The 25489-nt window shown below is 42.1% G+C and overlaps 1 protein-coding gene and 1 long non-coding RNA gene across 3 annotated transcripts in view; both read left to right on the top strand.

The window, feature by feature from the left end:
- The window catches only part of DCAF5 (DDB1 and CUL4 associated factor 5), a 43028-nt gene that overhangs the window by 7804 nt on the left and 9735 nt on the right, over positions 1–25489 (top strand). For both annotated transcript variants that reach the window (XM_083746504.1, XM_083746505.1), the window contains exons 2-7: positions 1375–1518; positions 3017–3053; positions 4112–4251; positions 9111–9240; positions 17254–17467; positions 24058–24124. In XM_083746504.1, coding sequence (XP_083602630.1) covers positions 1375–1518; positions 3017–3053; positions 4112–4251; positions 9111–9240; positions 17254–17467; positions 24058–24124 — 732 coding nt within the window. The remainder of the gene's footprint in view (positions 1–1374; positions 1519–3016; positions 3054–4111; positions 4252–9110; positions 9241–17253; positions 17468–24057; positions 24125–25489) is intronic.
- LOC310848823 lies at positions 19175–24008 on the top strand. The gene is made up of 2 exons (XR_014566632.1): positions 19175–20608; positions 20984–24008. It is a non-coding gene; the product is annotated as an uncharacterized lncRNA (long non-coding RNA).

Genomic DNA, 25489 nt, shown 5'->3' on the forward strand with positions numbered 1-25489 from the left:
GGTTCTCTAACCCAAGCCCCTGCTAGGCAGGAATCACAAGTAAAGAATCCCTGACAGATGGTAATCTAATCTCTCAGAAAACCTCCAATAAAGGAGAGTCCCTTGAGGAAACATCTGAAGGCAGCCCTATATAGGGAAGCTTTTAAATGTTTTACTATGTTTTTATATATGCTGGAAGCCACCCAGAGTAGCTGGGGCAACCTCAAGGGCATTCCACAGGGTGGGCACCACTACTGGGAAGGTCCTCTGCCTGGTTCCCTGTAGCTTCACTTCTCGTAGTGGGGGAACCGCCAGAAGGCCCTTGGTGCTGGATCTCAGTGTCTGGGCTGAACGATGGGGGTGACTTGGCTTCTAGACCCTTTGTCATCTTTGTCAATATCTTTCTTAAACTGTGGTGCCCAGAGCTGGACACAGTAGTCCTGGTGGGGTCTGACCAAGGCAGAATAGAGTGATACTATTACTTGTTCAAGTAGATAGACCTGTGGCAAACAGTTGTTGATACACTAGGGCTATAACTATGTCCAAAAGCTGAAATAGACCTGTAGTGCTCACTTCCAAACACTCCATCTTTGGGGACATCTTTGGAAGCACTGTTAGGAGTTACAATTATGCCTGTAAATAGATGAGATGTGCTCACAAGTATATCCTTGGACTTGCTGCTTGGATTTATTATTCTGGCAAGCTATGTAAACAAATCCAAGTATATTCAGTTCATAACAAGTCTACTTAAAAGGGCAAGATTGGAGATTAAGTACAAACCCAGTAGTAAAACCTTAATTTTCTCAAGTCTCCTCAAATTGTAGCCTGAGGTTGTCAGAGGATTTTGTAGGCTTTTGTTTCTTCCATTGAGCACATTGCAGATATCCATGATTTAATGGTTTTGGGAGCTTATTTACCTTAAAAACTTTTCACTTAATCATGGTGCATGTTTGAAAAGTGTTTCCTAATATGATGTGGTTAGACTTGGAATGGGGAATCTGGAGTTCAAGTCCCTACATAACCATGAAGCTCAGTGGGTGACTTTAGCCAGTTACACTCTGCATCGCAGGGCTGTTGTGGACAAAAACTTGGAGAGGGGAACCATATATGCTAATCGTGAGCTCCTTGGAGGAAGGGAAGGATATAAATGCAATAAATAAAATACGTGGTAATGTTGACTCTTGTCTCTAGTCACAGATGATGCAACTGTAGTATATGATAGCTTCTTTCTGGAGAAACACTGAGCAACAGTGAAGAGATTTTGCTTATAATGGGGCTGTTCATAGTGTCACAGCAATAGAGGCTCCGTAATTTGGATTTCATGTTGTAAATGCTGGTTTCAGCAGAAATTGTGCAGGTGCTTATAGTGCTATTTTTCTCCATTCTCCCACATAGGTGGAGATGACCGCCGAGTTCTACTGTGGCATATGGAACAAGCCATCCACTCCAGAGTCAAGCCTGTTCAGCTGAAAGGGGAACATCATTCAAACATCTTTTGCCTAGCTTTTAATAGTGGCAACACCAGAGTATTTTCTGGAGGTAAGGAGGAAAAGCTTCATGGGGAACATCTTCAATGGAAAATTAGGGTTTCAGGACCTTTCTGTGAATTTATTTTCTTTGCAGTATACTTTTGGTCTTTCACTTGTGTAGGCTTGGCAGCCTAACAACAATCACTGCAGAGGGAATGCTGTCTTTTCTGAGCATAATATTTTGGATTGGGGAGAATGGTGTTCCTCCTCCCAGGTAGACTGTGAATTGCCTTTTGGGCAGTGGTTGTGGGAGTCTCAGAGACTCTGCTGGATGTTGCCTGTGACTTGGAGTATAATATGCTGCCTGCCTCAGATAACATATAACCACCATATTTTAAAAGGAGAACATCAGCAGGACACTTCCCCACCCACCATCCACCCCTGGTGCAGTTCTCCATAACAGGTTGGCACTGAAAAAATATAGACAAGCAAGGATGAAGAACAGGTTCTTCTGCTCAGCAAGATTGTCCTATCCTCTAAATCCATTCTGTGTGGATGTGCTATATCACACTCTTAATATGCAAGAGGCGCATGTGGTAAGGAAAAGCAACTAGCGTATTCTTGGGCTGGATAAAAAAAATCATGTGACTTCAGCTAGGCTGGGATAGCTTCACTTGTTTGGGGCTGACTGACCCATGATCATCAGTCCTTTAGGAGCTGCATGTCAGAGTGGGTATTCCCAGAGTGTCAAACTGGGTGTGAGAAGAACTGTGGTAGGGGGCTTGGAAGGTCACACAGAAGGTTTTGATGCTGGGGATCTGCAGGAGCTGTCAGTAATGTTTTAAAAACTATAAAAAGTTGTTTTAAAAAATATGTAAGGAGTAGTCTTGGGGGCAGTCACAAAAACCTTGGTGGTGGGACTGGATATGGCCGGCATGCCAGAGGCTAGCCAGCCTTTAGTTAGGCTGTCAATTCAGAGACAGGCAAAACCAATGTTGAGCAGCAAACAGGAGTCCTGATCCTGTGTTTTCCTCTAGCATGTAATGTGATGGTATTGGCAGGACCAGGAGGGTAAGTAGGCTGGGGGAATGCTTGAGCTTCTTATTTCCCAGCCACTTTCCCCCCACTCAATGGGGGCTAGCACCTAACCCTGGAACCAGGCAGAGGGCGATATTGTGGAGGTCCGAAGAATGAGCACTTGGGTGGAGGGCGCTGCAACTATGATTTAGAATGGAGTGCAAGAGGTGGGGAAGTGCTGAAGTTTGGTGTTGCACAGGGTGCCACTGAAATTTGAGACCCCCCAGGTCTACCACTGCGAGCAAGCACTTCCTCCCTGTACTTCTTCTCCCGGACAAATGTTGTCTCATTTCTGCTACTGGGTATGTCCAAGTCAAGCAAGCAGGGAATTGGGAGGAATTTTACCCTGGACACCTTGTCCTGCCATGAGAAAAAAGTAGCAGGCTCATCTCTTTTCCTTCATCTTTTTTTATTCCAAAATGAAAACTGCAAGCACATTATTTCTCAATTTTCATTACTAATATGCTATAAAATTCTGTTTTGTCATCTAGGTAATGATGAACAAGTGTTGCTCCATGACGTTGACAGGTAAATGCATTTCCTGCAATGCCTGAACACTCTTGATGTGTGTGTGTTTGTTTCCTAAATGCTAACCAGTTGTTGTATGATATTTTCACTAATACAGGGGTTGCCAACATTGTGACCTCCAGATGTTGCTGGAGTCCATTCCCCGCCATCACTAACCATTGGCCATGCTTGCTGAGGCTAATGAGAGTTGGCAGTTGAGCTGCATCTGGAGGGCACAAGGTTGGCTAATCCTGACCATGTTGGCTGAAAGCCTATGCGAACACCCATTCTTGTTTGTCTTCTATTTATTCCTTTCTCCTCCTGATATTTTATCTTCCTCCTCTTGTCTTTCCACTTGATATGGTTACTAGATAACATACTATGGAAAAACTGCATCAGAGCCACTAGGCTAGTTTGTTAAGTTATACAGCAGAATCTTAACCACGTCTACTCAGAAGTAAGTCCTGTTGAATTCAATGGGGCTTATTTCCAGGGTTTAGAGCGGCAGCCTTCCCAAATAATGTAAAATAGCCAAAGACCCTGATCTGGAGAGATCCTAATGTATGTGCTTTCTTTCTTTCTTTTTTATATTTAACCCTCCCTACCCTAGGGGCAGATTCACAAGCAGTTTTTAAAACATCTGAGTTTAAAGAACTAGTGATTTTTATGGATGGTGTGGGGAAATAAGTTCTGCCAGGTGTATAGGACCAAAAATATTCACTTTGTATACCAGGCCCCATGTGTGTTGATATTTCCTGCTAACTTAAAGCCCAATTCTATGCACAATAGGTTGGGCTTATTTCAATGGGCTTACTTCCAAGTAAGTGTGCATACAATTGCAGGGGTAGGCTACAACCCTTCCCTCATTTACCTGGAATAATGGGACAGTGTTAGTAAACATGTATAGGATTGCACTGTTCAATCTCCAAATCTCTACTGTTATATTTTCTGCCTACTGCTACTCATACAGGATAATGGACTTTACATATTTTCAAGTAACATTTTTCAGTGCTACCTGGCAGACTGTCCTGCCTAGCCTTAAATGAGAAAGATGAAAAACAGATGTCTGTCTTTTTCAGCGGTGAAACCTTGGATGTATTTGCCCATGAAGATGCAGTGTATGGGCTCTCTGTGAGTCCCGTGAATGATAACGTTTTTGCAAGCTCATCTGATGACGGCAGAGTTCTCATTTGGGATATCAGAGAGTCTTCGCAGGGAGGTGAGTTTGAGTGTGAATGGTGGTGAGCTCTCTCACTGGAGGGAATTAGTCCTGAGATGTGAAAGTCCAAAAAAACAACAACAGAGGGAGAGGGAGAAAGACTACCTTTCTAGTCTCCCTCCCCACTTTTCTGAGGACATTGTTCAAACTTTCCAACAGAAAAAAAAGAACATTTTGGGAATGTTGGGGGGACTATTTTGAAATGTTTTAATTTTTTATAGATAATGAAATGCTTTACTGTAATCTATATTATATAATCATAGTATCCACAATCCATGTTACTTTAAAAGTGTCATTGTATTCCTGCTAATAATTTCAGCTGTTTACAGTGGTCTCTCAAATATGTTAGAAGGTTATTCCAGTCTTTTAAGAATACTTGGTCTTCCTGATTTCTGATCTTTCCCGTCAGTCTAGCCATTTCTGCATATTCCATCAGTTTGGTCTGCCACTCTTCTCTGGTCAGTACTTCTATCCATCTCTGGACAAGAAGCATCCTGCTGCTGTCATTGCATACACAAACAGTCTTTTATTTTCTTTTGGTAGTTCTGCACTTAAAATGCCTAACAAAAAAGCCTCTGGTTTTTTTGAAACAAAAGTTACCTTAAACATTTTTTCCAGCTCATTATATATCATTTCCCAGAAAGCTTTTACTACCCCACATGACCACCACATGTGATAAAATGTACCCTCTTTTCTTTTACATTTCCAGCACACATTTGAACTGGTTCTAAACATTTACGCAATTTTACTAGGTGCCAAATACCAACGGTACATCATTTTCATATAATTTTCTTTCTGTGAACAGCAGGCTGTAAACTTCAAATCCTCTTTCCATAACTTTTCCCATGAAGAAAACTGTATATTGTAACCAAAATCTCTTGCCCGGTGTATCATTACTGATTTAACTTCTTCGAGAGTGATCATTCTTATATATGCTGCAGACACAGACAATATGCAAATTCAGGATGCATTTCTACACCTAGGAGGTGTTGTCATCTTCATATCTTCATGAGGGAAACACCTAGAACCTTAGTTGCTTGTGAGTTGCTGCTTGCCACCTTCTGGTAATCTTTGATCTCTTTTGGAGATACCTGAAGGAAGAATGAGGCATATGCTGTCCTTTTGGCATGACCCTTCACATCTAGTTGAACTTCCCACCTTGCAGACACCTTGCTTCATAACTAAGCCATTTATACTTCTGAGGCTTCAAGCCTATGTGTGCCTACCTGGGAGTAAGTGCCACTATACTTTTGAATAAACATGCATAGGATTGCTCTGTAAATTTAAAAAAATACGTTAAATAGTGTGATTTTATATGCAAAGTTAAAATGATGCATTCCATGTTAAAGCAGTAAAACAAGTGAAGGTTTAATACAAAAGTTAGCATTGCATAACAGTGGTACCTCGGGTTAAGTACTTAATTCATTCTGGAGGTCCGTTCTTAACCTGAAACTGTTCTTAACCTGAAGCACCATTTTAGCTAACGGAGCCTCCTGCTGCTGCCGCACCGCCGGAGCATGATTTCTGTTCTCATCCTGAAGCAGAGTTCTTAACCCAAGGTACTATTTCTGGGTTAGCGGAGTCTGTAACCTGAAGCGTATGTAACCTGAAGCGCATGTAACCTGAGGTACCACTGTATTTAAATCATCCTGGAATTTATTCTGTGTTCTTGAAGGGGAAAGGTCCTCTTTCCACCCCTGCCCCGTGGCTTTGAGATTTCCAGAAACTTCACATCTCTAGAGTGTGTTAAAGGGTGAAATGGATTGCTTTATCCCTGTTGTGGTGGAGTCTTATTTGATTTTACAAGTATTTCTAGGGCAGCTGACACTAATAAAAACCAATGAAATGAAATGAAACTCCCACAAGAATAAAAGAGCAGGTCCATTTGTTCTCTAAGCCAGTATCAGTGGAGATTTAAAAAGCCTGGGAAAATGAAACATCTGTACCTTGGGCCAAAAAATAATCATCATAATCCTAGGAATATAAGTGCACTGAATTTTGTTTTTGGGGGGGGACTAATCTTATTGGATTGGGGGGGAATGAAGGGAGGACTGTTGTTAACTGTAAGATTTTTGAAAACCTGAATAAAATGCTAATGACATGTTAAAGCCTCTCAAGGAAAAGCAAAGGAAGATAATCACAACCAAGAAGCGCCATCTCTGCTAGTTGGGTCACCTAGAGGACGGCTTCCAAAGATTACTTTAGTATTGTATGGGCTGGTTCATTGGGCATAGGCCCAAGGATGAACTGTGGCTGCCCGGGTTATACCTCTGCTTTTAAGTCTTTTCATGCACTGGTTTTCAGAATGATTTGCTGAGAATTTACAAACGCTCCCTGTGCTTTGTAAACTGGAAACTTGCCTATTGATCTGCACAGGACTCTGTTGAATTTAACTCGCTGGGTTAGGTGTTGGACAGGGGTTGTGTAGAAGCCATGTGTGAATTCTTGAATTTCCTCGTTTAGTTGAAAGTTCAGCTAAATAAGATCTTTTCTACGATGTTCTTGGAAGCTGCTATTAGGATACCATACATATGGGTACAAAATGCTTCCAACTGTGAGTGTTTTAGGGACTAGTGAAAAGAGAGTAGGGGAGTAGATGGCCCTTGAATATATTTCTGCATAACAGAGTTGCTTTTGTTGTAGAGTAGAAAGGGAGCTGCCTCTCGAGGCAGCTTTGCTTGATCACTGTCTAATAGCTCTTGTTCATTAGGAAGTTTCTCATCCTCCAAACCAAAATTTGCTTCCCTGCAATTTCTACCCATTGGTTCTAATCTTGCCCTTTGGCAAAGCAGAACACAAGTCTGATCCATCTTCCACATGACAGTTCTTAGATATTTGAAGATCTCCATCATAGGTCCCTGTAAACACAGGCAGTGACCATTTTAGATGTGTCTGATGTATGCACATTGTGCCAAACCCAGAAGTGACCTGAAAACGCCGCAGAACGGGGCAGGGGTGGAACAGGGTGTTTGCAGGCTTTTTCTATGATGTTTCAAATATACACAATTTCACTTAAACGCGTGGTGCCTTGGAACGTAACCAACGCATAAATTGGGAGTTGCCTGTAATATAAAGATGGATCTGTGGATCCTTGAGGTTTGAAGATTTCTGTAGACTAGGTGTGGCTATTCTCTGTCCCTTTGGAGCTTGTCGGACTCCCAACTCCCATCTGTCTCAGCCAGTGAATAAGCTGCAGCGAAGCTTGGCGTCACATGCTCCCCCAGCTCCTGACTTCCTTCAGCACAAGCATGAATAGTTCAGAAGTTTCCACCTTCTTTATTTTTTGCTTAACTACTTTTGCTTAGCTACAGCTTGTTGTGTCATCTGAGGTCATGTACTATGGTTTGTTAACTATATTTTGCAACATCAGTCACATTGAAAGAAAAGGGAGGAATACAGTGGTGCCTCACAAGACGAAAAGAATCCGTTCCGCGATTCTCTTCGTCTAGCGGTTTTTTCGTCTTGCGAAGCAAGCCCATTAACAGCTTAGCGGATTAGCGCTACAGCGGTCTAGCGGCTTCTAGCGATCAGCTGTTAAGCGGCTTATCAGCGGATCAGCTGTTAGCGGCTTAGGAAAAGGGGGGGAAAGCGGGAAAAACCCGCGGGAACTCGCAAGATTTTTTCGTCTTGCGAAGCAACCCCATAGGGAAATTCGTTTTGCGAAGCGCCTCCAAAATGGAAAACCCTTTCGTCTAGCGGGTTTTCCGCCTTGCGAGGCATTCATCTTGTGGGGCACCACTGTATTTGAGCTAAAGGCTCCCTCTGGCTCTCTTTCATAATGCTAAAGCTTTGGTTTACTGTAATGTCTGCTTATTGGGTACGGGATTTACAGCTCAAAAGGGTAATAATTTTATCTGACTCTTGACACAATCCTAAGCATATTTACTTAGAAGTGAGACCAATTATGGTCAATGGGTCTTATTCCCAGCTGAGTGTGGATAGGATTGCAGCCACAGTGTCTGATAATTCACAATTTTAAATATAGGTGTCTTCAGTGGATTTGTGCAATGAGGAATTTTTTTTGTCATCTGAGTGAAGTCTGTCTGTGATGATTTAGGGAATGAAAATAAGTGGGTCAAATAAGGAAGCAATTGTTCATAGAATCCTAGATCTTGACCTATATTTAGAAATGCTAGACATTAAGGATTTTATTACAAACAAGCCTTTGGTAGAATGGCGGGAATGCTGGAAAACTGAGTAACAAGGAAAGTGTATGGATTTGGCAAAGATATTTGGGATTCAGAGTTCTCTCGGCAACTTTGACAAGTAATTCCAGCCTTAAGATGTCGATGGGGCAGCTACACTTGCTTGTTGTAGCATATTAAACTCATGAAATAAAACTGTTGAAAAACCTCTACTCTATTGAAATGGTTTCAGTGTCACATTACTTTTAATGCCATAATCTAGTTTTAATTAGATGGAATGTCAAGAACTTATGAGAAGTTCCCTTGTGGACTACCGCAATGTTTTGTGTGCTAGTAAATGCAATGTTTATGGATTATACTAAAGTAATTTATTTAAAACTCTTTCAATAAGACACAAATCTAAATTAAAATATTTTCCACTCTGTCAGAGTTCCAAGATCTCCCACTTAGTAAAAAAAAATGGTTTCTGTAGTAGATACTACTTCATCAGTACACTAGCACTGTACATTTCTGAGTCACAAATTACCAATTAGTATGTGGGAATTCTGTTTAATGCTAGGGAAAGATGCATAAAACCTGACTAGCGACACTAAATAAATTCTTGAAAGGGTTGACAAATGTCCCATTAAGAAAAAGTTTAGCCAGCCATCAGCATTGTACAAGAGGTGTTGTGCTTTTAAAAGTAAATTGATCATATCTTTTTTTTGTTAACAGAGCCCTTCTGCTTGGCTAATTATCCATCAGCCTTTCACAGTGTGATGTTCAATCCAGTGGAGCCCAGGTTACTCGCCACTGCCAACTCAAAGGAAGGTGTAGGACTCTGGGACATTCGCAAGCCTCAAAGGTAAGACTCTTCTTTCTTATGTGTTGTTTTGTGAAAGTGGGAAGACAGAAAGAAGCTCCTTCTGGAACTCAGTTGAACTTGGTGCTTGGTAATGTTGTGGGAAAAATTCATTGCCAGAATTGATCAATTAGGCAAAGAATGCTGAGTGGGTCTTTTCCCCCACAACAGTAATGTGGAGTAATGAAACTTCTCTAAGTGTGTATTTTTTCATAGTTTATAAAGATAAGTAATATTAGCTTCTCTGTTGAAACATTTCAGATAAACTGGATATATGTGTGACCGTGATTGAACATAAATCTGTAGCAGCTTTGGTTCAGAGAGGAGCAGCAGGTAGATCTGTATTAGGCTTTGAGGCTTTTAACTGCATGTGGTATTGCTTCGAGTTCTTAATTCCATACAGCTCACCAATAGCCCCTATAAGTTTTGAACTGCCTGGGCTGTTCATATTTGAAATTTCCATGGACCACATTTTTATGTTGAAAATTATGTTTGACTAGTAGTTCCGTGACTAGTAGTTCTCCACACCTAATGGCAATTTGTTGATGTATCTGTGTGCTCTGTATATGTTTCTCAAATCACTTGGTTTCAGAATGGAAGGAACCTATGGATCATCTAGCAGAATTAACTGCTCCAAGTGTGATAGTCTATCCAGACTTTATTTTGAAAACTGCTAGTGAAGAGAGCATCACTAAGCAGTCTCCCATCCTCATTCTGTATGGGGCTGTCCTTTATTGTCACTGAAATGTCCTATTCAATCCAAGTGTGTTTTTCTTCTGGCTTTGAAATTTGTTTCTCCTTGCCCTATTCTAGAACAAATGAAATTTACTTAATGATCTATTGAACCCCTACTCTTCCACTGCATAATGCTGGGTGCTTCCATGCTGGTCATTTTTCTTCTGTAGTTGACATGATTTGCTCACTCAAGTTTCTTTTTTTATTATTAATTTTTTTTACAAATTTCTCTTTTACAAATTATTCAGACATTACCATATTTGCCAAATTACAAATTTTTGACTTGCACCAGCTCCTCCCACAATCCTCATATTTTATATTTATTACGCATTTCCTTTATAATATATTGCCGGTTAATAATATCCTTTCTTCTCATTTTCTTTTACAATACCCTTTCTCATCACAAAGCCTCTTTAAAACCGACTAGCGTTGTCTGTTCATCACAGATATTTTCCAGATAAATCGTAAACTTTCTCCAGTCCTCAGTGAACTTGTGATCTTTCTGGTATCTAATTTTCCCAGTCATTTTATCTAGTTCTGCAAAGTCCATAAGTTTCATTCTCCACTCTTCCACTGTCGGTAATTCCTCTTGTTTCCACTTTTGGGCCATTAAAATTCTTGCTCACTCAAGTTTCATAGAGAATTTGGATGATATTGCTCCTAAACCATTCCGACATTGACCTCCCACTTAATCTCTTGGCCATTTGTAATCAAATGTTTTGGCTTCCAGCTAGAGTGCTCTACATTCCTTGCATACAGAGATTGCTATAACGCTGTCATTTCTCCTTTTTTGGAAGAGACTTGGATGATGTGGGCAGCGATGTAGCTGAAGACCATGGCTCTATCTACATCGCCCTACATCTTCCATTGCCCGCCTGCACCTCCACCACTACCTTGACTAAAATGTGCCCCTCCTCATCATTGCCTCTTCCTGGCTTGAATCTGCCAATTTTAAAATATCAGTACAATAGTGCAAAAAAAGTTTAATGTGATAACAAGCATGTTAAGTTTCACTGCTAATATTATACAGACATACGAGCTAGGTTCATCCTGCCTATACTATACAAACTCCCAGGATGTACAGAACGACTTTGTATCTCCCTACTATTCTAGTATGAAAACCCAGATGTCACATACTCAGTTGCTAGATTTTGCACTGCCATGATGAACACACCATATTTTTCCATGTATAAGACGCCCCCCTGTATAAGACGATCCCTATTTTTTAAACTCAAAATTAAGAAATTAAGTTGTTTAGCTTTTTTGGGGGGTGGGGGAGGTCACTTACACCACTGCCGATTGCTTGCCACAGCCACAGCCGATCGCACACCTCGCTGCTGCTGCCAATTGTCTGCCCGCTTACCGCCACCAACAGCCCACCCGCCCACTTGCCGCAGCCACCAATCGCCTGCCCAATAGCCACAGCCAATTGCCAGCAGGCCTTGCTGCAACCACCAGTCACCCGATCAATCGCCACTGCCAATCTCCTGCTTGCTGCTGCCATTAATCGCACGTCCCCCCTCTGCATTCACTATCCGTGTATAAGACAACACCCAATTTTTGCTTATTTTTTTTTAGCAAAAAGCATTGTCTTATACACGGAAAAATATGGTATGTCAAAGGATTGTTTGTGTCACAAACCAGGCCCAAACTGAAGGCCCATAATGCAAGTCCTGTGCTGCCTCACATTCCCTCCCTTATAGTTGCTTTTAACTGCTTGTCTTTTGTCTCTATCTGCTTTACGTTTATGTGAGTTATAACCACTTTTACTATTTTCTTTTATCCCTCTCTTCTTTAAGTCTTATGTGCTTTATTTTGTTTGCATGTTTGTATCTCATGATGGTCTGCGACCACATTAAGTTTGTATGTGAAGTACTCTGTCATTTTTACACAAATGGCAAATTGTGTAAAACCATACAGTGGTAACTTTTTGCCTTTCTTTGAAGGTAAAAAAAACACCTGTGCATTTGTAGTATGGGCAGGAGTTACAGCAGGGGTGAGAAACCTGTGGCCACCTAGATGTTGTTAAACTCTAATTCCCATCAACCTCAGATAGCATTGCAAGTGATTGTGGGCTATGGGAATTGTAGCCCAAGAGCATATGGAGGGCCAGAGGTTCTCCACCCCTGGATTATGAGATTTGAGATAAAGGAAAAATAGGTTCTGTGTGGAAAGTGAAAGAGCACTGGCTGTATAAGCCCTCGTGTAAAAGCACCTGCTGTCTCCTTCCAGGCGCCAACAAAGGGATCGTGGGAATCATTTATCGAATTTATGTCCCCCTTCCTCTCCAGAGTAGCAAACAGATATACAATAAAAAAGCAAGAACATTCTAAAAGAGTTAACATGTTCTAAAAACAATTGTGGTTAAAAGCTTCTTCCAACCATGCATGCTATCTTCCAGCCTCTCTCCTCTCAGCCATGAGCTTCCCTTTTCCAGCCTTAACTACAAAAATGTTTTTAAGTTGGTGCAAACATAGTTAATGCTTGTCAGAAATGCTGGGGAGCTGCTGCCAGTCAGCATAGGCAATACTGAGCTCAGTGGACCACAGGCCTGACTTGGTAGAAGGCAGCTTCCTGTGTCAACAGTGCACAACTCCTATCCAAACCTGCTGTGCTGTTCTGATATAAAAGAGCCTCTCAGAAATGGAATGCATGTACAGTGTCAGCAAAAGACATGGCATGGGCTGTCCCAGGCCTTTTCTTGATTTCTTTAGAAGGTCATGCAGGCAACCTTTGCTCGTTTGAGACCACAGGCAAACATTTCTCTTCTGAATAGTGTGGGTGGTTTAAACAAAGCTGTTATGAGGCTTCTCTGCCACGAGGAGGTGCCAACAAATCACAATGTGCGTAAGGTAGCATACATGGTAGCATATATATTGAACTAAGTGTGGCAATTTATACATTGGTGAATATTAACCATCCAAATCCTAAGGCCACAAAGCATAATCGTTCCAGGACTGTTTTCTAGACTTGGACTTTCTAGACTTGTCAATAAAGGTTTATGGCATGGTCAGGTTTTAAAAAAGGCTATACTTCTGGAATTGTGAGACAGTTTGCTTACTTAAAACAAGGGTGGGGAACCTCAGGCCAGGGAGTTAAATGTGGCCTGTCAGGCCTCTATGCCTAACCCTCAGATTTCTCCCTAGGCCTCACCCCTCACTGCCCCAGGTATTTTGACTAGGCTGCAATGTGTCCTTGAACTCTGATAATGTCTCTCGCTTCTCTGGATGGAGAAAAGGAGTGTGTGAAGAAACTAGCTTGCTGTACAAGATTAAAATTTATGTTCATTGCTCCACTCTGGTCTTTGCCCCCTCCCCTGGCATGTGGCCCTTGGAAGGTTTCCCATGAGGGAATGTCGCCCCTTGGGCTGAGCAAGGTTCCCCACACCTGATTTAAAACATCATGTGACATTTTTGCCTGTTTCAGCGGTCTTGCTAATGGCTGGCAATAATCAGTCATCATGTGACTTTTTGTTTTTATTTTAAGGGGCCTGCTCTTCATGGTTTGCATATCTGGGTACAAGGCCCATGTTGCTTTTAAAAAACCTTGACATTGTTACTTCCACATAAAGCAACGTGAATGGTTCAGTTTTGGTTTGCTAACAAATAGGCACTTGAATATTCTAAGCAAATTTAGTCCTTCAAGTGGGATCTGCAACAAACGGTTGCCATGTGGAGTGCTTGAGGGCAGGGTTCTAGCTGTGCCTTGGTCAGGATACTCCCTTCCTCTCTCCCCACCCCATTTTTCCATTTCTTCCCACAACAGTCAGAAAGGATCCAATGCCTGCAGAACATGCTTTTAAATATTGTTTTGTGCTTCTTCAAGCCTGCTTGTGGCTGTTTCTTGTGCAATGATGGTGCCATGTTACTTGCATAAGGATAAGCACTGGGAGAATGAATTTGCTATCTGGGATGTGATAGGATAGCTCTGTAAGTCTGCACAGACTCCATTCCACCTTCAAAGGCTATTTAAAATCCTGCCTTGCAATATCCTCTTCTCCCCTACCCTTTTGTGTGCTTATCATTCACTTTGCTAAACCATTTGATCAGGCTTAGGCAAACTCGGCCCAAGAATCATAGAATCATACAATTGTAGAGTTGGAAGGGACCCTAAGGATCATCTAGTCCAACCCCCAGCAATGCAAGAATATGCAGCTGTCCCATATGGGGATCGAACCTGCAACCTTGGCATTATCAGCAACATGCTCTAACCAACTGAGCTACCCAGGACCCTCCAGATGTTTTGGGACTACTACCTCCATGATCCCTAGCTAACAGGACCAGTGGTCAGGGGTGGTGGGAATTGTAGTCCCAAAACATCTGGAGGGCCGAGTTTGCCTATGCCTGATTTAAGATTAACTTTACTTTTCCTGTTTAACTTTTGGGTCTCTCTCCCCGCCCCCGCCCCCCGGTGCCATTCTTACTGTAAATCATTATTGTACAGTCAAAAAATATCAGATGGGTTAAAATATTAGCTTGGCAGTTGTATTAACTATTGTGTATTAGTCTGTTCTTGTGTGTTGCCTGTTCAAGGCATTGAGTCCTCCTCCTCTTTTAAAGTCTCTCTGCTTCCCCCACCCCCATTATACTGTAAACAGCAGTGCTAGAAACTGTCAACTCTTTCCTGCCCATTCCTCAGCCCTTTCCTCCTCCGCCTCAGTGACTGTAATTTCCTGACACCACTGGCAAGCTTGCAATTTAGTCAGGTGTGTCAGATCAAGATATGCAGATTTCGTATTATGAATACAGTTGTTGTCATTTCTTCCTCTCGCTTTTCTTTTTCTTTTAAAAAATGTCCCAACTTCGTGCTATGCCTTCCTTCTTTGCACTTTGTTGGCAGTAAGTGGCTGTTTTCAAGCCTCAGGAAAACAATCCATCCATAAAACTTGCCAAAGGGAGAAAAGCTTTATTTAGACTATCTTGTCTATTTTTCCTGGAAAGGAAACCATTAGCTGATGCAGACAGTAGCTCCCATTTGTCATATCCTCTCTCTTCTCATTTGTCTGTTAGCTACTGGTAAAAACTGATTTAACCTTTAAAAAATCTATTCTTGGATTAAGACCCAAAATATTGTTGTTGTTCCACAGATCCTGCTTCATTTATCATTTTGTGTAGGATCTGTGTGGCAAATGACAGCACCATGGCCTGTTCACATATTCTGCTGCAGTGTAAATGGGGGAAAATTAAATGTTAGAATCGTCAAGTTAGGAGGGACCGTGAGGCTCATCCAGTCCATCCCCTTGCAATGCAGGAATCTTTTGCCAAATGTCTAGCTGAAACCCTTGACTCTGAGATTAAAAGTTTCAACTGGGAGACCAGCTGAGCTAATCCAGCTGTTCTGTTTTGGTTAACTTAGACATATGGTAATACATTTGCAAGTTTAATAAACAGGAAATACTTTATATGTAGAGGAATTCATAATATAGAATCATAGAATCATAGTGTTGGAAGGGACGGCAGGGGTCATCAAGTCCAACCCCTTGCAATATCAACTAGATCAGGGCACCAGCAAACTTTTTCACCAGGGGCTGGTGCACTGTCCCTCAGAACTTGTGTGGGGCTGGACTATATTTTGATATGATGCAAGAGCACCACGAGCCCCAGTGGCTGCTTACCTGTGTCTTGCAAGTGGCAGGCGCTGGCAGCAAGACAATGAGCAGTGCGCAAAAGGGCTCCAGAGAGGGGCTGCTTAAAATAGTGGCCACTTGAATGCTGCTGCTGCTGGCACCAACAAAGCCCAGCCTCCTTCCTCCTCTAGGCAGGGCGAGGATAAGCCAGGAGGAGGGAGGGAGGAGGCAGCTAAACCTGGTTTAGCTGCTGCATATTATTATTTAGCACCAGTCGTATAGCTGGGGCTCCATCCTTGCCCAGAAGATTTAATTTACCATTGTAGCTTGTATATAGTACTGTACGTTCTGTTGAAAACTGTTAGTATTTCCAAGCAAATTGTCATGTGAGCAAGGGGGAAATAGATTGATGATAGGGTTGCTACCAGACCAGGAAAAGAAACAAAGCTTAGCTTGGCTTGGCCTGTCACTAACAGCAGTTTTGATCTGTAGACATTTGTAATAGTATAGAAGAGGCTGAGGACGTTACACTCCAGTATAATTTTTTTGTGAAAGATTGACGAGAGGTTTGAAGGGGCAGGAAGTTGGTTGGAAATGAGAAGGAAGAATCACATTCTTTTGGCTTCTCTGACTGCGAGACTTCCTTTGGATGAACTGAAAACTGTTTTTAGTTATGATGACATTCAATAGCTGGGAAAGATTGATTTTCAATAGGTTAATACTTTTACCACTGTTAATTTAAAATTCTAATCCTTCTCTATGTAAAATCATTTTGTGCTGGCCCCATGGTACTTCTAATCAATGTGCAAACCAGCATCTCATTTTTTTTTAGCAAAAGAAAAGCACTGGTTATGATACAGTAAGTGAATGAGCTATGAATGCTTTTGCCACAATAAATTCTGTGGTCCACTGGGATCCAAACCCTATTTATATTTACTATCTTAATAGTTCCTCTGTGACTTGGATAGACAGTTTGTATCCACCTGATGCCATGCATTGAGTATTTTATTCCCAATTCTTTGGAACTCCTTCCTAGATGTGATCAGAAAGGCTCCGTCCCTCTTGAACCTCAGAGGCTATTCAACAGCTTATTTAGTTTCCTGTTTTGTGATTAATTTTAAATTGATTTTATCCACTGTACGTCTTTTGTAATTTGTATGTACACCACTTAGAAACCTGTATATAAATAGGTGAAATATTATTGTTCATTTATTAAAGTCCTCCTGAATTCAACAAGAGATTATTTCCTTGTAAGTGTGCAGGGAATTATAGTTGTAGCCCATGATCCACTTTAAAGTTGAACCTGCATGTCCATCTGAAATTATTAGAATGAGTTAGTTGTGGCCAAAGTTTTAGCAAATACTCTTAACTGGATTTGGGACTTGAAACAAACATTGCTACTTGTCTGAGATTTTGCCAAAAATCTAACTGAAATTTTGCTACACATCTAATTCATAAGTTAGTCCTAAGTATAGAGCTTGGGTGGCTTATTGGATCCTCAGTAACATTTCCTTCCTGGAAATTTATTTAGGACATCTGAGTAATATATGGAGAAGTGTGGTTCATGGAACACAACTAGTTACACATCTATAGACTTTCTGCCTCCTTTGAACTCCTTCCTGCCTTCTTGTGATAGGGAGGGATGGCTGATAGATGCTTCATGATAGTTAAATTGTGACGGCCCATCTGATTCTTTTTGGTTTCTTGTTTCCTAGTTCCCTGCTCCGGTATGGTGGGAATCTATCACTTCAGAGTGCCATGAGTGTGCGGTTTAACAGCAATGGAACACAGCTGCTTGCTCTCAGACGTCGGCTGCCACCAGTCCTTTATGATATCCACTCCCGTCTGCCTGTCTTCCAGTTTGACAACCAAGGATACTTTAATTCTTGTACCATGAAAAGCTGCTGTTTTGCGGGTGATCGCGATCAGGTAAAGAGCCTCAGTTGCCAATTCTGTGAGCTGAATAAATATTTCACTTGTGGCATTTATATCCCACCTTGCTCTCCAAGGGGCTTAAAGTGGCATATATGGCTCCCTCCCTCCTTGTTTAATCCCCACGACAACCCTGTGAGGTAGGCTGAAAGGGAGTGACCGATGCAAGTTAATCCTGTCAGTTTCACTGCCAGGTGGGGGCTTGAACCCCAGTCTCCCAGGTCCTAGTCCGACAATATAACCTCTACACCAATACAACCTCTGCACTTCAAGAGCATTGATGGCATGGCATTAAAACACAGGGTCAGTGTGCCTATATTTAAGTTTCCCCCTTGCTTAAAACAAAGGAGGGTGTTAACACTGAGAGACCTGGACAACATACCCACACAACTTAGCCAACCCTGTGGGGTGAAGTAGGCCGAGAGATGGTAGCTGACCCAGGTTGTCCACTGAGCTCCTCTTCTGGGTGGTCATTAGAAATTGTATGTCTCTGGTTGAAATCCACTGTCCACTTCGCCCCACTAATGTGACTTTCAGACTAGGCACATTAAAGGGGGGAAATGAAATACTTTGATACTAAACAAGGTAATGGAACTGGTGGCTAAGGCTCCGTTTCCACTCCATCAACGCATCATACGAGTTTATTCCAAAAAAGCCCCACATGGCGAGCTGTTTTAGTGCATACAGCTGCTTGCAACATGGCTCTGCTGCGTTTCACCATATTACTGTGGTATGCGAGAACTTGGGCCATGCTTCACAGCAAATAGTTGCAAGCAAATGGCACGCCATGCAGAGCTGTTACATGGCTATATTTCCATACAAATCGTGCCTTGGCTAATGCAGAAATGTTAATTGGGAGTAGGTGGTACACCATGTTGCCTTGATTTGAGATGGCTGGTGCAAATCTTTAGAAAGATGATAATGTGCTTATTTGCTTTCCCTTTGTTTCTACATATTTCTTAAACTTATATCCCACGTGTTTTCATCATGGAATCCAAAGGGGTGTGCATGTGGTTCGGTCACCACCCAGGCACCGACCAAACTCAAAGCTGCTTTGTTTCTGCATTGTGATGACCCCATGTGTCTTCAGACCTACCCTTTAGGATATTGATGATCTAGTGGGTTATGATGACTTACTAGCAGGTTATCTGACCTCATGTGGCTCAAGCCAGTTGCACCACCATTTATTTAATTTTTTGGAAGGGGGCGAGTGTTTTCCTTTGTTACAGAGGAGAAAAGAAGAACCCTGGTGCAATGGTGCAATATGGTGAGGAGAGGGGGAGGGGGCTGGAGAAAAATTAAAATGAATGCTGTTGGGAACTTGCATATATTTTATTTAGAAGAGAGAGGAGAAAAAGTAGTCTTCAGAATGCCTGGTTTTGGTGGCATTATGGGAGGGGGAGTCTAGTTTTTTGTAACTACACTGATGCTCTATCACATAGGCACCAACTCTAAGGGGCCCAGGTCCCTTCACCGCCCCATAAAATATTGGGGGGGGGGGTTGCCATCCCAATTTTGAGATCAATCAGTTGCAGAGGAGGCTGAGTGTGGAGCTGAGTGCAGTGCTGATTCAGTGGTTGGACGCTTCTTCTGCTGCTGCCAGAGAGGGGAAGCAGCCCTGGGCCAGTGGCAGCAGGAGGAGGCCAAGCTCCAGAAAGGAGGAGCCACCAGCCCTTGAAGCTGCACTGTTGTTGTGTTTGGCTCCTCCCTGTGTCACACGGGAGTCATGCATGTGCCTCCCCCCCCCCCCCCCAATTTTCTACTTAGATTGATTCTTCTGTCAATAAAAAGTGAGTAAAGTTTGGTGAAATATGAATTTCTTTAGCAAGATCTCAGCCTTCTAGGGAATGACTCCCAAAACCTGACGAGAAATTTCCTTTGTTTTAGATCGGTGCTGCCTGTTTCGTTTCTCCTTAGTTCTGAAATTTGTTTTCCCCACTCCCTTTTGCTTTACTGTAGATGTAGCAAAGCTCCGGGCCACCAGTAATAAAAAGCACTACTTTGCTACTTTTTTCAAGCAAGAGTTAACATGTGCTCTCTGAATAAAACTAAAATTATCTTTACTCTGTGGCATGTCCTCAGACATTACATCACCACTCAGTCTCCTTTGTTGATATTATGCATGTGCAGGAAAGTTTCAGGAATGCAGCAGTCACTGGGCTGCTCTTCCAGCATTCCTTAGGATGAGTTCTGCACACTGAGAGACTCTGATCAGGATGCTTTGGGTTCTGCCTTTCAACATGGTGCTCCTAGAAAGAGCAGTGGCTAAAACAACTCATTTACATGCTGTTTTGTTTTGTTTTTAAATAAACTAGGGAACTTGCTCAGTGCTGCTTAAGAATAGAACTGGCAGCATTCTCCCCCCCCCCCCAATCAATCTTGGGGAAAAATTTTTGCATGCTTTTGCAGCACTAGGAATTTGTCTTGGTTCTGAGGCTCGTTCAAAAACGGAAGCATTCTCTTCCGGGTTTTCAGCGTTCAGGTTCTGAATCGTTTGGCTTCCAAGACGCTCAAAAACCGAGGTTCCACTGTATCAGTTTTAGTCAGAAAGGGCAGGCACTTGACTACTTCATACCGTGCGAATTCCCTCTCAGAAGCAGTGTTGTTCTCTAAGTTTAACTGATAAGATTTCCCTAATTCCACCAGGCATACAGGCTTGTTTTCAAATTATAAACTAGATGTGGACAAACCATTTTTTACAAGCCTAATGTTGAAACAGTTGTACTTCGATGATGAACAGGGGATTTCAGGGAATGATGACCTAAATACACCTTATGAAGGTTTTCTGATTATCTTCAAATGCATTTACAATGATTAATTTTGAATGTTTTCATTAAGGCCGTAAGAAATATATTCTTGGTAACTTTAAGTAGCGAGCTTACTGAGGTGAAGCACTGGAATTACCCTATACTGCCAGTGGGGGGCAGCAGTGGCTATTATGAGACCTATTACATTGAAAGCAAATATAGGCAGGGCCATGTATTTAATTTCTGATATTGACATGATATATACTGTTCAAACAGCTGAAGGCTAGGTTTTTTTTTGAAGAATTATATTTGAGTGGTCAAAGAGTGAGGAATTAATCTGAACATTTGAATGTTGAAGTAATTTTTATCCCCAATAGCTTACTCTTATTAGGTAAAGGTAAAGGTACCCCTGCCCATACGGGCCAGTCTTGCCAGACTCTGGGGTTGTGCGCCCATCTCACTCAAGAGGCCAGGGGCCAGCGCTGTCCGGAGACACTTCCGGGTCACGTGGCCAGCGTGACAAAGCTGCATCTGGCGAGCCAGAGCCGCACACGGAAACGCCGTTTACCTTCCCGCTGGTAAGCGGTCCCTATTTATCTACTTGCACCCGGAGGTGCTTTCGAACTGCTAGGTTGGCAGGCGCTGGGACCGAGCAGCGGGAGCGCACCCCGCCGCAGGGATTCGAACCGCCGACCTTTCGATCGGCAAGTCCTAGGCGCTGAGGCTTTAACCCACAGCGCCACCTGCGTCCCTTTACTCTTATTAGCATACCTTTATTTTATGCCTTTTCTTGCTTCCAGAAATATGTCATTCGTGATTTTCTGCCTAATTATCAGTTGTTATACTTTGGGTGCACATGTGTGTGTACAGAGCTGTAGGGGGTGTTTGTTTAAATAAGCAGCATATCACAAAACAGAACAATTGGTTTTACAGTTATCAGTATTGAAATTTATAGCAACCCTCCTTTGCTTCAGAATTTATGGAATTTTTTATATATGAAGAGATGTAAGATGCTCTTCTTCCTGTGATTATTTTGAGAGTGGGAACTGGCTTTTGCCACAGACTTGAGAGTTCATGCAGATGAACAACCTGGGAAACTTTTTCGAGTGCTGCTGTTGGCAGGGTGGGGAACTAAGGGAAAGATTCAACAGCACTTAAGTGTGAAGATGGCAATCCAAACTGAACCGAATTTTGGAAGTTGCATGTGCTGTGAACGGTGTGGGTGGCTTTAGGCAAGCCACTCTTCTCTTAAGCCCTGGTTTAGTTGTCAGTCATATCCCATACCTGTGGTGTCAAGCAGGCCATCCATTTTTTAAAGCAACATTTATTTATTTGTCTCTTTATTTAAACAACAACAAGCAATTATTTGAAGTGTAAAAGTGCTGAGGGGATTTCTTGGTGTCATAGCTGAGAGATTAAGGGTTAATAACACTCCAGTCCTCCACACTAGGGTCCTAATAAGCGTTGGGAGCCCTGTGCTGGTGAACTGTGTAAAAACAAAAAATCTTAAAAGGCCCAGTTATGTAGCTAACCTAATGTGTAATTTGGCTCTTTAAGATGTAAGAAGCTCTGTCAGTCATGAATTGCCTTACACAAAAGAAGCAAGCAAATGTGGAGCAAGAAAAAAGGGCTGGCTTTAATTTTCCTCTTTAATACTTTGCATTCAGCAAAACCTACGGAAATATAAAAGCTTCAAGATGCCGACCGTTTTCCAGCAGACAGTAGTTAAGAAACATTTATTCCTGTTGGTGGCTGAATTCCAGAATGTGCAAAAAGCACTGCTATTAAGACCGCAGTAACCGCTGCCGATCATATTCCATTTTGCATCAGTTGCCTGTAGTATGTTCTCCTTTGGGGGCAGAAATGGGAGGGAGGTTCAGGCAGGCAAGGAAGCAGCAGAGCCAGCAGTCTGAGGATGGCTCATTCTAAACAATTGAGGCATGTTTATAGAGTTCTGGGATTGCTGCTTTGTGCAGCAACAGCTATTAACCATGCCTGGGAATTTTCTTCCTTCTAAGGCAAACTTCTGAATCAGCAGCTTGTCATCCAAAAGCCTCTCCTCCTCTCCCCTTTCGGTTGTTTGCAGCTAGTCACAGATGGAGGATGATTTACATCTTTGCTCATCAAATGACTTTGAATATTTTCCCCCAAAAGACTGTTAATGTTGTGTTTGAACACATTCTTTTAATGTTTGGAGAACTTGATGGGAGTAGGAAATGGGGGGGGGGGCAGTTGGCATGAGAAGCACTTTTTTTTGCTGCTTTAGGTCACACACTTCCTGAGAGTAGGCTTGGGCCTGATTTGCATGAAATGCTAAGCTAAACCATGAATTAGGGAAACCACGCAAGTGTGCAGGATCCCAGAGAGCAGCTTGCAGCACCTTTTCTCCGCTCCAGTCCCATTTGCTGCATGGTTTAGTGTGTTGTCTGAACAGGGGCTTGTGGTTCAGCTCTCTGCTTGCTAACCACGAGGTTAGGAAGGAGAGAGCTTAGCCATGAGCCCAAGTTCAGACAACACACAAAACCAATCCTGACTTGCTTTGGCACAGTGCTGCAGCAAAAATGACCAGGGAGGAACACAGCGGCTATAAGCTTCTCTCCAGGAGCCAACACAGGCTTAGTAAGGTAAGGTCTGGTTTTGCAGGCCTTGTGAACAAGGCCATGGTGTCTCTCGTGATGTATCCTCAGTGCTGGAGACACAGCAGGCAGCATATATTTCTTAACAACTTTCTTCATATTATCCTACAAGAGCAGCTTCTCTGACCGCTCTCCTAAAAAACAACTGACTAGAACAGAGATGGGTCTTCATTTTTCCTTCTTTTAGGAAACTTCATCTCTTGAGGAACCTTCACGCAAACAAGGGTGGGGAATAAATAATAGAATTATTATTACTGCTACTTCTTCTACACTAAGACTATTAAACAGAGTGACTATGCTACAACTGTGTGTTGGGACACTTGCAATTGTGAAAGCTTAGTGAAACTCACCAACCACCAGCAGAGTGTGGCTGCATTTGGCTGGCTGTTAAGTGCAAGATACTTTTTAGTTATTGGGGGGAAATGTGTAGTTGCATTCACATCTATAGCCTGAGCAACTTTCCTGTGCTAGATCCTTTTTTGGACATTGTTAACATTTGCCAAAAGGGACTCCACTGGCAGCACTTCTCTAAAGCTGTCCTCTTATAAGCAGATCTCTATAAAATTTCACATGGAAAGGAGTTCCTTGTGTGACTGTTTTCTTCTGGCAGTAACTAGGCTGGAGTGCCAGAACACCTTGACTTTACATTTTGAGAATTCTGGTTAGGATGAGGACAAAATATCCTTGCAGTTGGAATGAGCACATCCAAGTTGGGTAAAGCAGCTAGGCCTCTTCACATTGGAGGAAGGAAGCTTTTAAAATTATCAGTACTGTACTTTGAACTTTCATACAGTGGGCTATTGAGTGAATTTGAGGGAGAATTCCATTGATGTTAAAGCAAATAAATCATAAATGAAGACTAGAACAGGGACAGGTGTTTGACTTGTGTAGCATGGTTTTTATGGGTATAATTTCAATGGGACTGGAAAGTAAATATGCATTAGATTGTAGCTTATCATTTTTGTAGCCTGTTGATTTTTAAAATCAAAGCCTTCTCTCTCCCCACTGGTTTATCATGAATCCCTGGTCTTTATATTTTCAGTCCTTGACCTGCCACCACACCAACAATATGAATTCTGGGCATGTAGAATATATATGTATTGCATCATATATCAAGCTATTGGAATCTTCCAAATATGTATATTTCAAGGGCTGCCTTAGTGGTGAATTTGTTGTAACTTACTAGTATTTTTATTTCTAACAGTACATCCTCTCTGGCTCTGATGACTTTAATTTATACATGTGGAGAATTCCTCCGGATCCAGAAGCAGGTGAGTGTTCCTGAAAAATCTTCCAAATTAAGTTACTAGCGCTAGGAAAAGCAGTCTTCTAGAATAGTGTTTCCCAAAGTGTGGTGTGCATACCACCAGGGTTACACTGAAGAGTTTCAGAGGGTACATGGCAGAATTTGCTCTAGTCTAGATAAAATAATGATGTTAAAACTAGAAATTATCTTCTCCTAAAAAGGCCTACCGCTGGTATAACATCTCAAAAGAGGTATACAATCATTGTAAGTTTGGGGAACACTATTCTACAATATTAGCAATTTATGCAAGAGGTGCATTATTGGGGCCGCCTTCCTGTACATGCATACCTTTGTGTAAACCCCGTGATGGTTGCTATCCTTTGCATGTCTGCTTGGAAGCGCTGAAGTTCTCCTGGTTTGTGTGCGACATGTGTGTATATATCCTCGTTCCCATCGCCTTCTTAATCAAAATCATCTCTCCCCCTTAGCTGCTCTTTGCCTTGTAGGGGTGGGGAATACAGGTATCTGTATTTTTCACCTAACACTGTGTTATTCATTGATGCAGTCAGTCCGAATATGTAACAGTTTAGAAATGCAATACCTAAAACACAAAAAAGCATTACGTATTCACAATATTAACAACTACTGAAACACACATGCACTAAGTTTAGTGCTTTAATTTTAGCTCTTTGTTGATCTATGTATGTTGTCATGAGTGTCATTGCTTTCTCACTTTTGTGTCCCCAACATGGCTGTTTTTTAAAAAACAAAGTGAAGGTTCCTTCATGTTCCACTTCTGGGCTTCCAGAGGCATCGTTTGTTGAGCAGTGCAGTTGAGTGACCAAGATGAAATACATGAAGTAATAAGTTCTTTACTGTGCTGCCAAGCGCTACAGTCAAAGGACTTTTTGGAGAAAACTGGTTCTCTTCAGTACTTCCAGCACTTCTAAGTAATTGTCCAGACTTGCCTAAAGGTCCATGGTTTTGGTGACCGAACCAACTCAGCCTTGTATTTTGTATGACCAAGAGAATGTAGTTCTCCTGTGATAAAGGAGACACAGACCTGTTGGGTTCAGAGGCCTGGGACTCTTAGAAACATAAGACCCAGGACGTGTACTGTGTCTTATTAAATAGCAGGTGTTAGAGTTCCTTCCTTACTTGCAGCTACGTGCAGATTGCTGTTCTTCCTTCCAGAATTCCCTTTCCCCCAGTCTGCCCACTGTAAGTCCTGGGGTGAACTAGTCTACACTTAACTCAGAGCAACCTGGAATCCTGGTTTGGATCAAGGAATGGATCTGCCATAAGCATTACAGTGACTAATCGATTGGTAAACCACCAAGAGAGTAGATAAAAACAAATGCATTTGTGTTGGCTTGCCCTTTACTTGAAG

This window comes from Podarcis gaigeae (genome assembly GCF_964106915.1).
Source record: "Podarcis gaigeae genome assembly, chromosome: 1".
NCBI lineage: Eukaryota > Metazoa > Chordata > Lepidosauria > Squamata > Lacertidae > Podarcis > Podarcis gaigeae.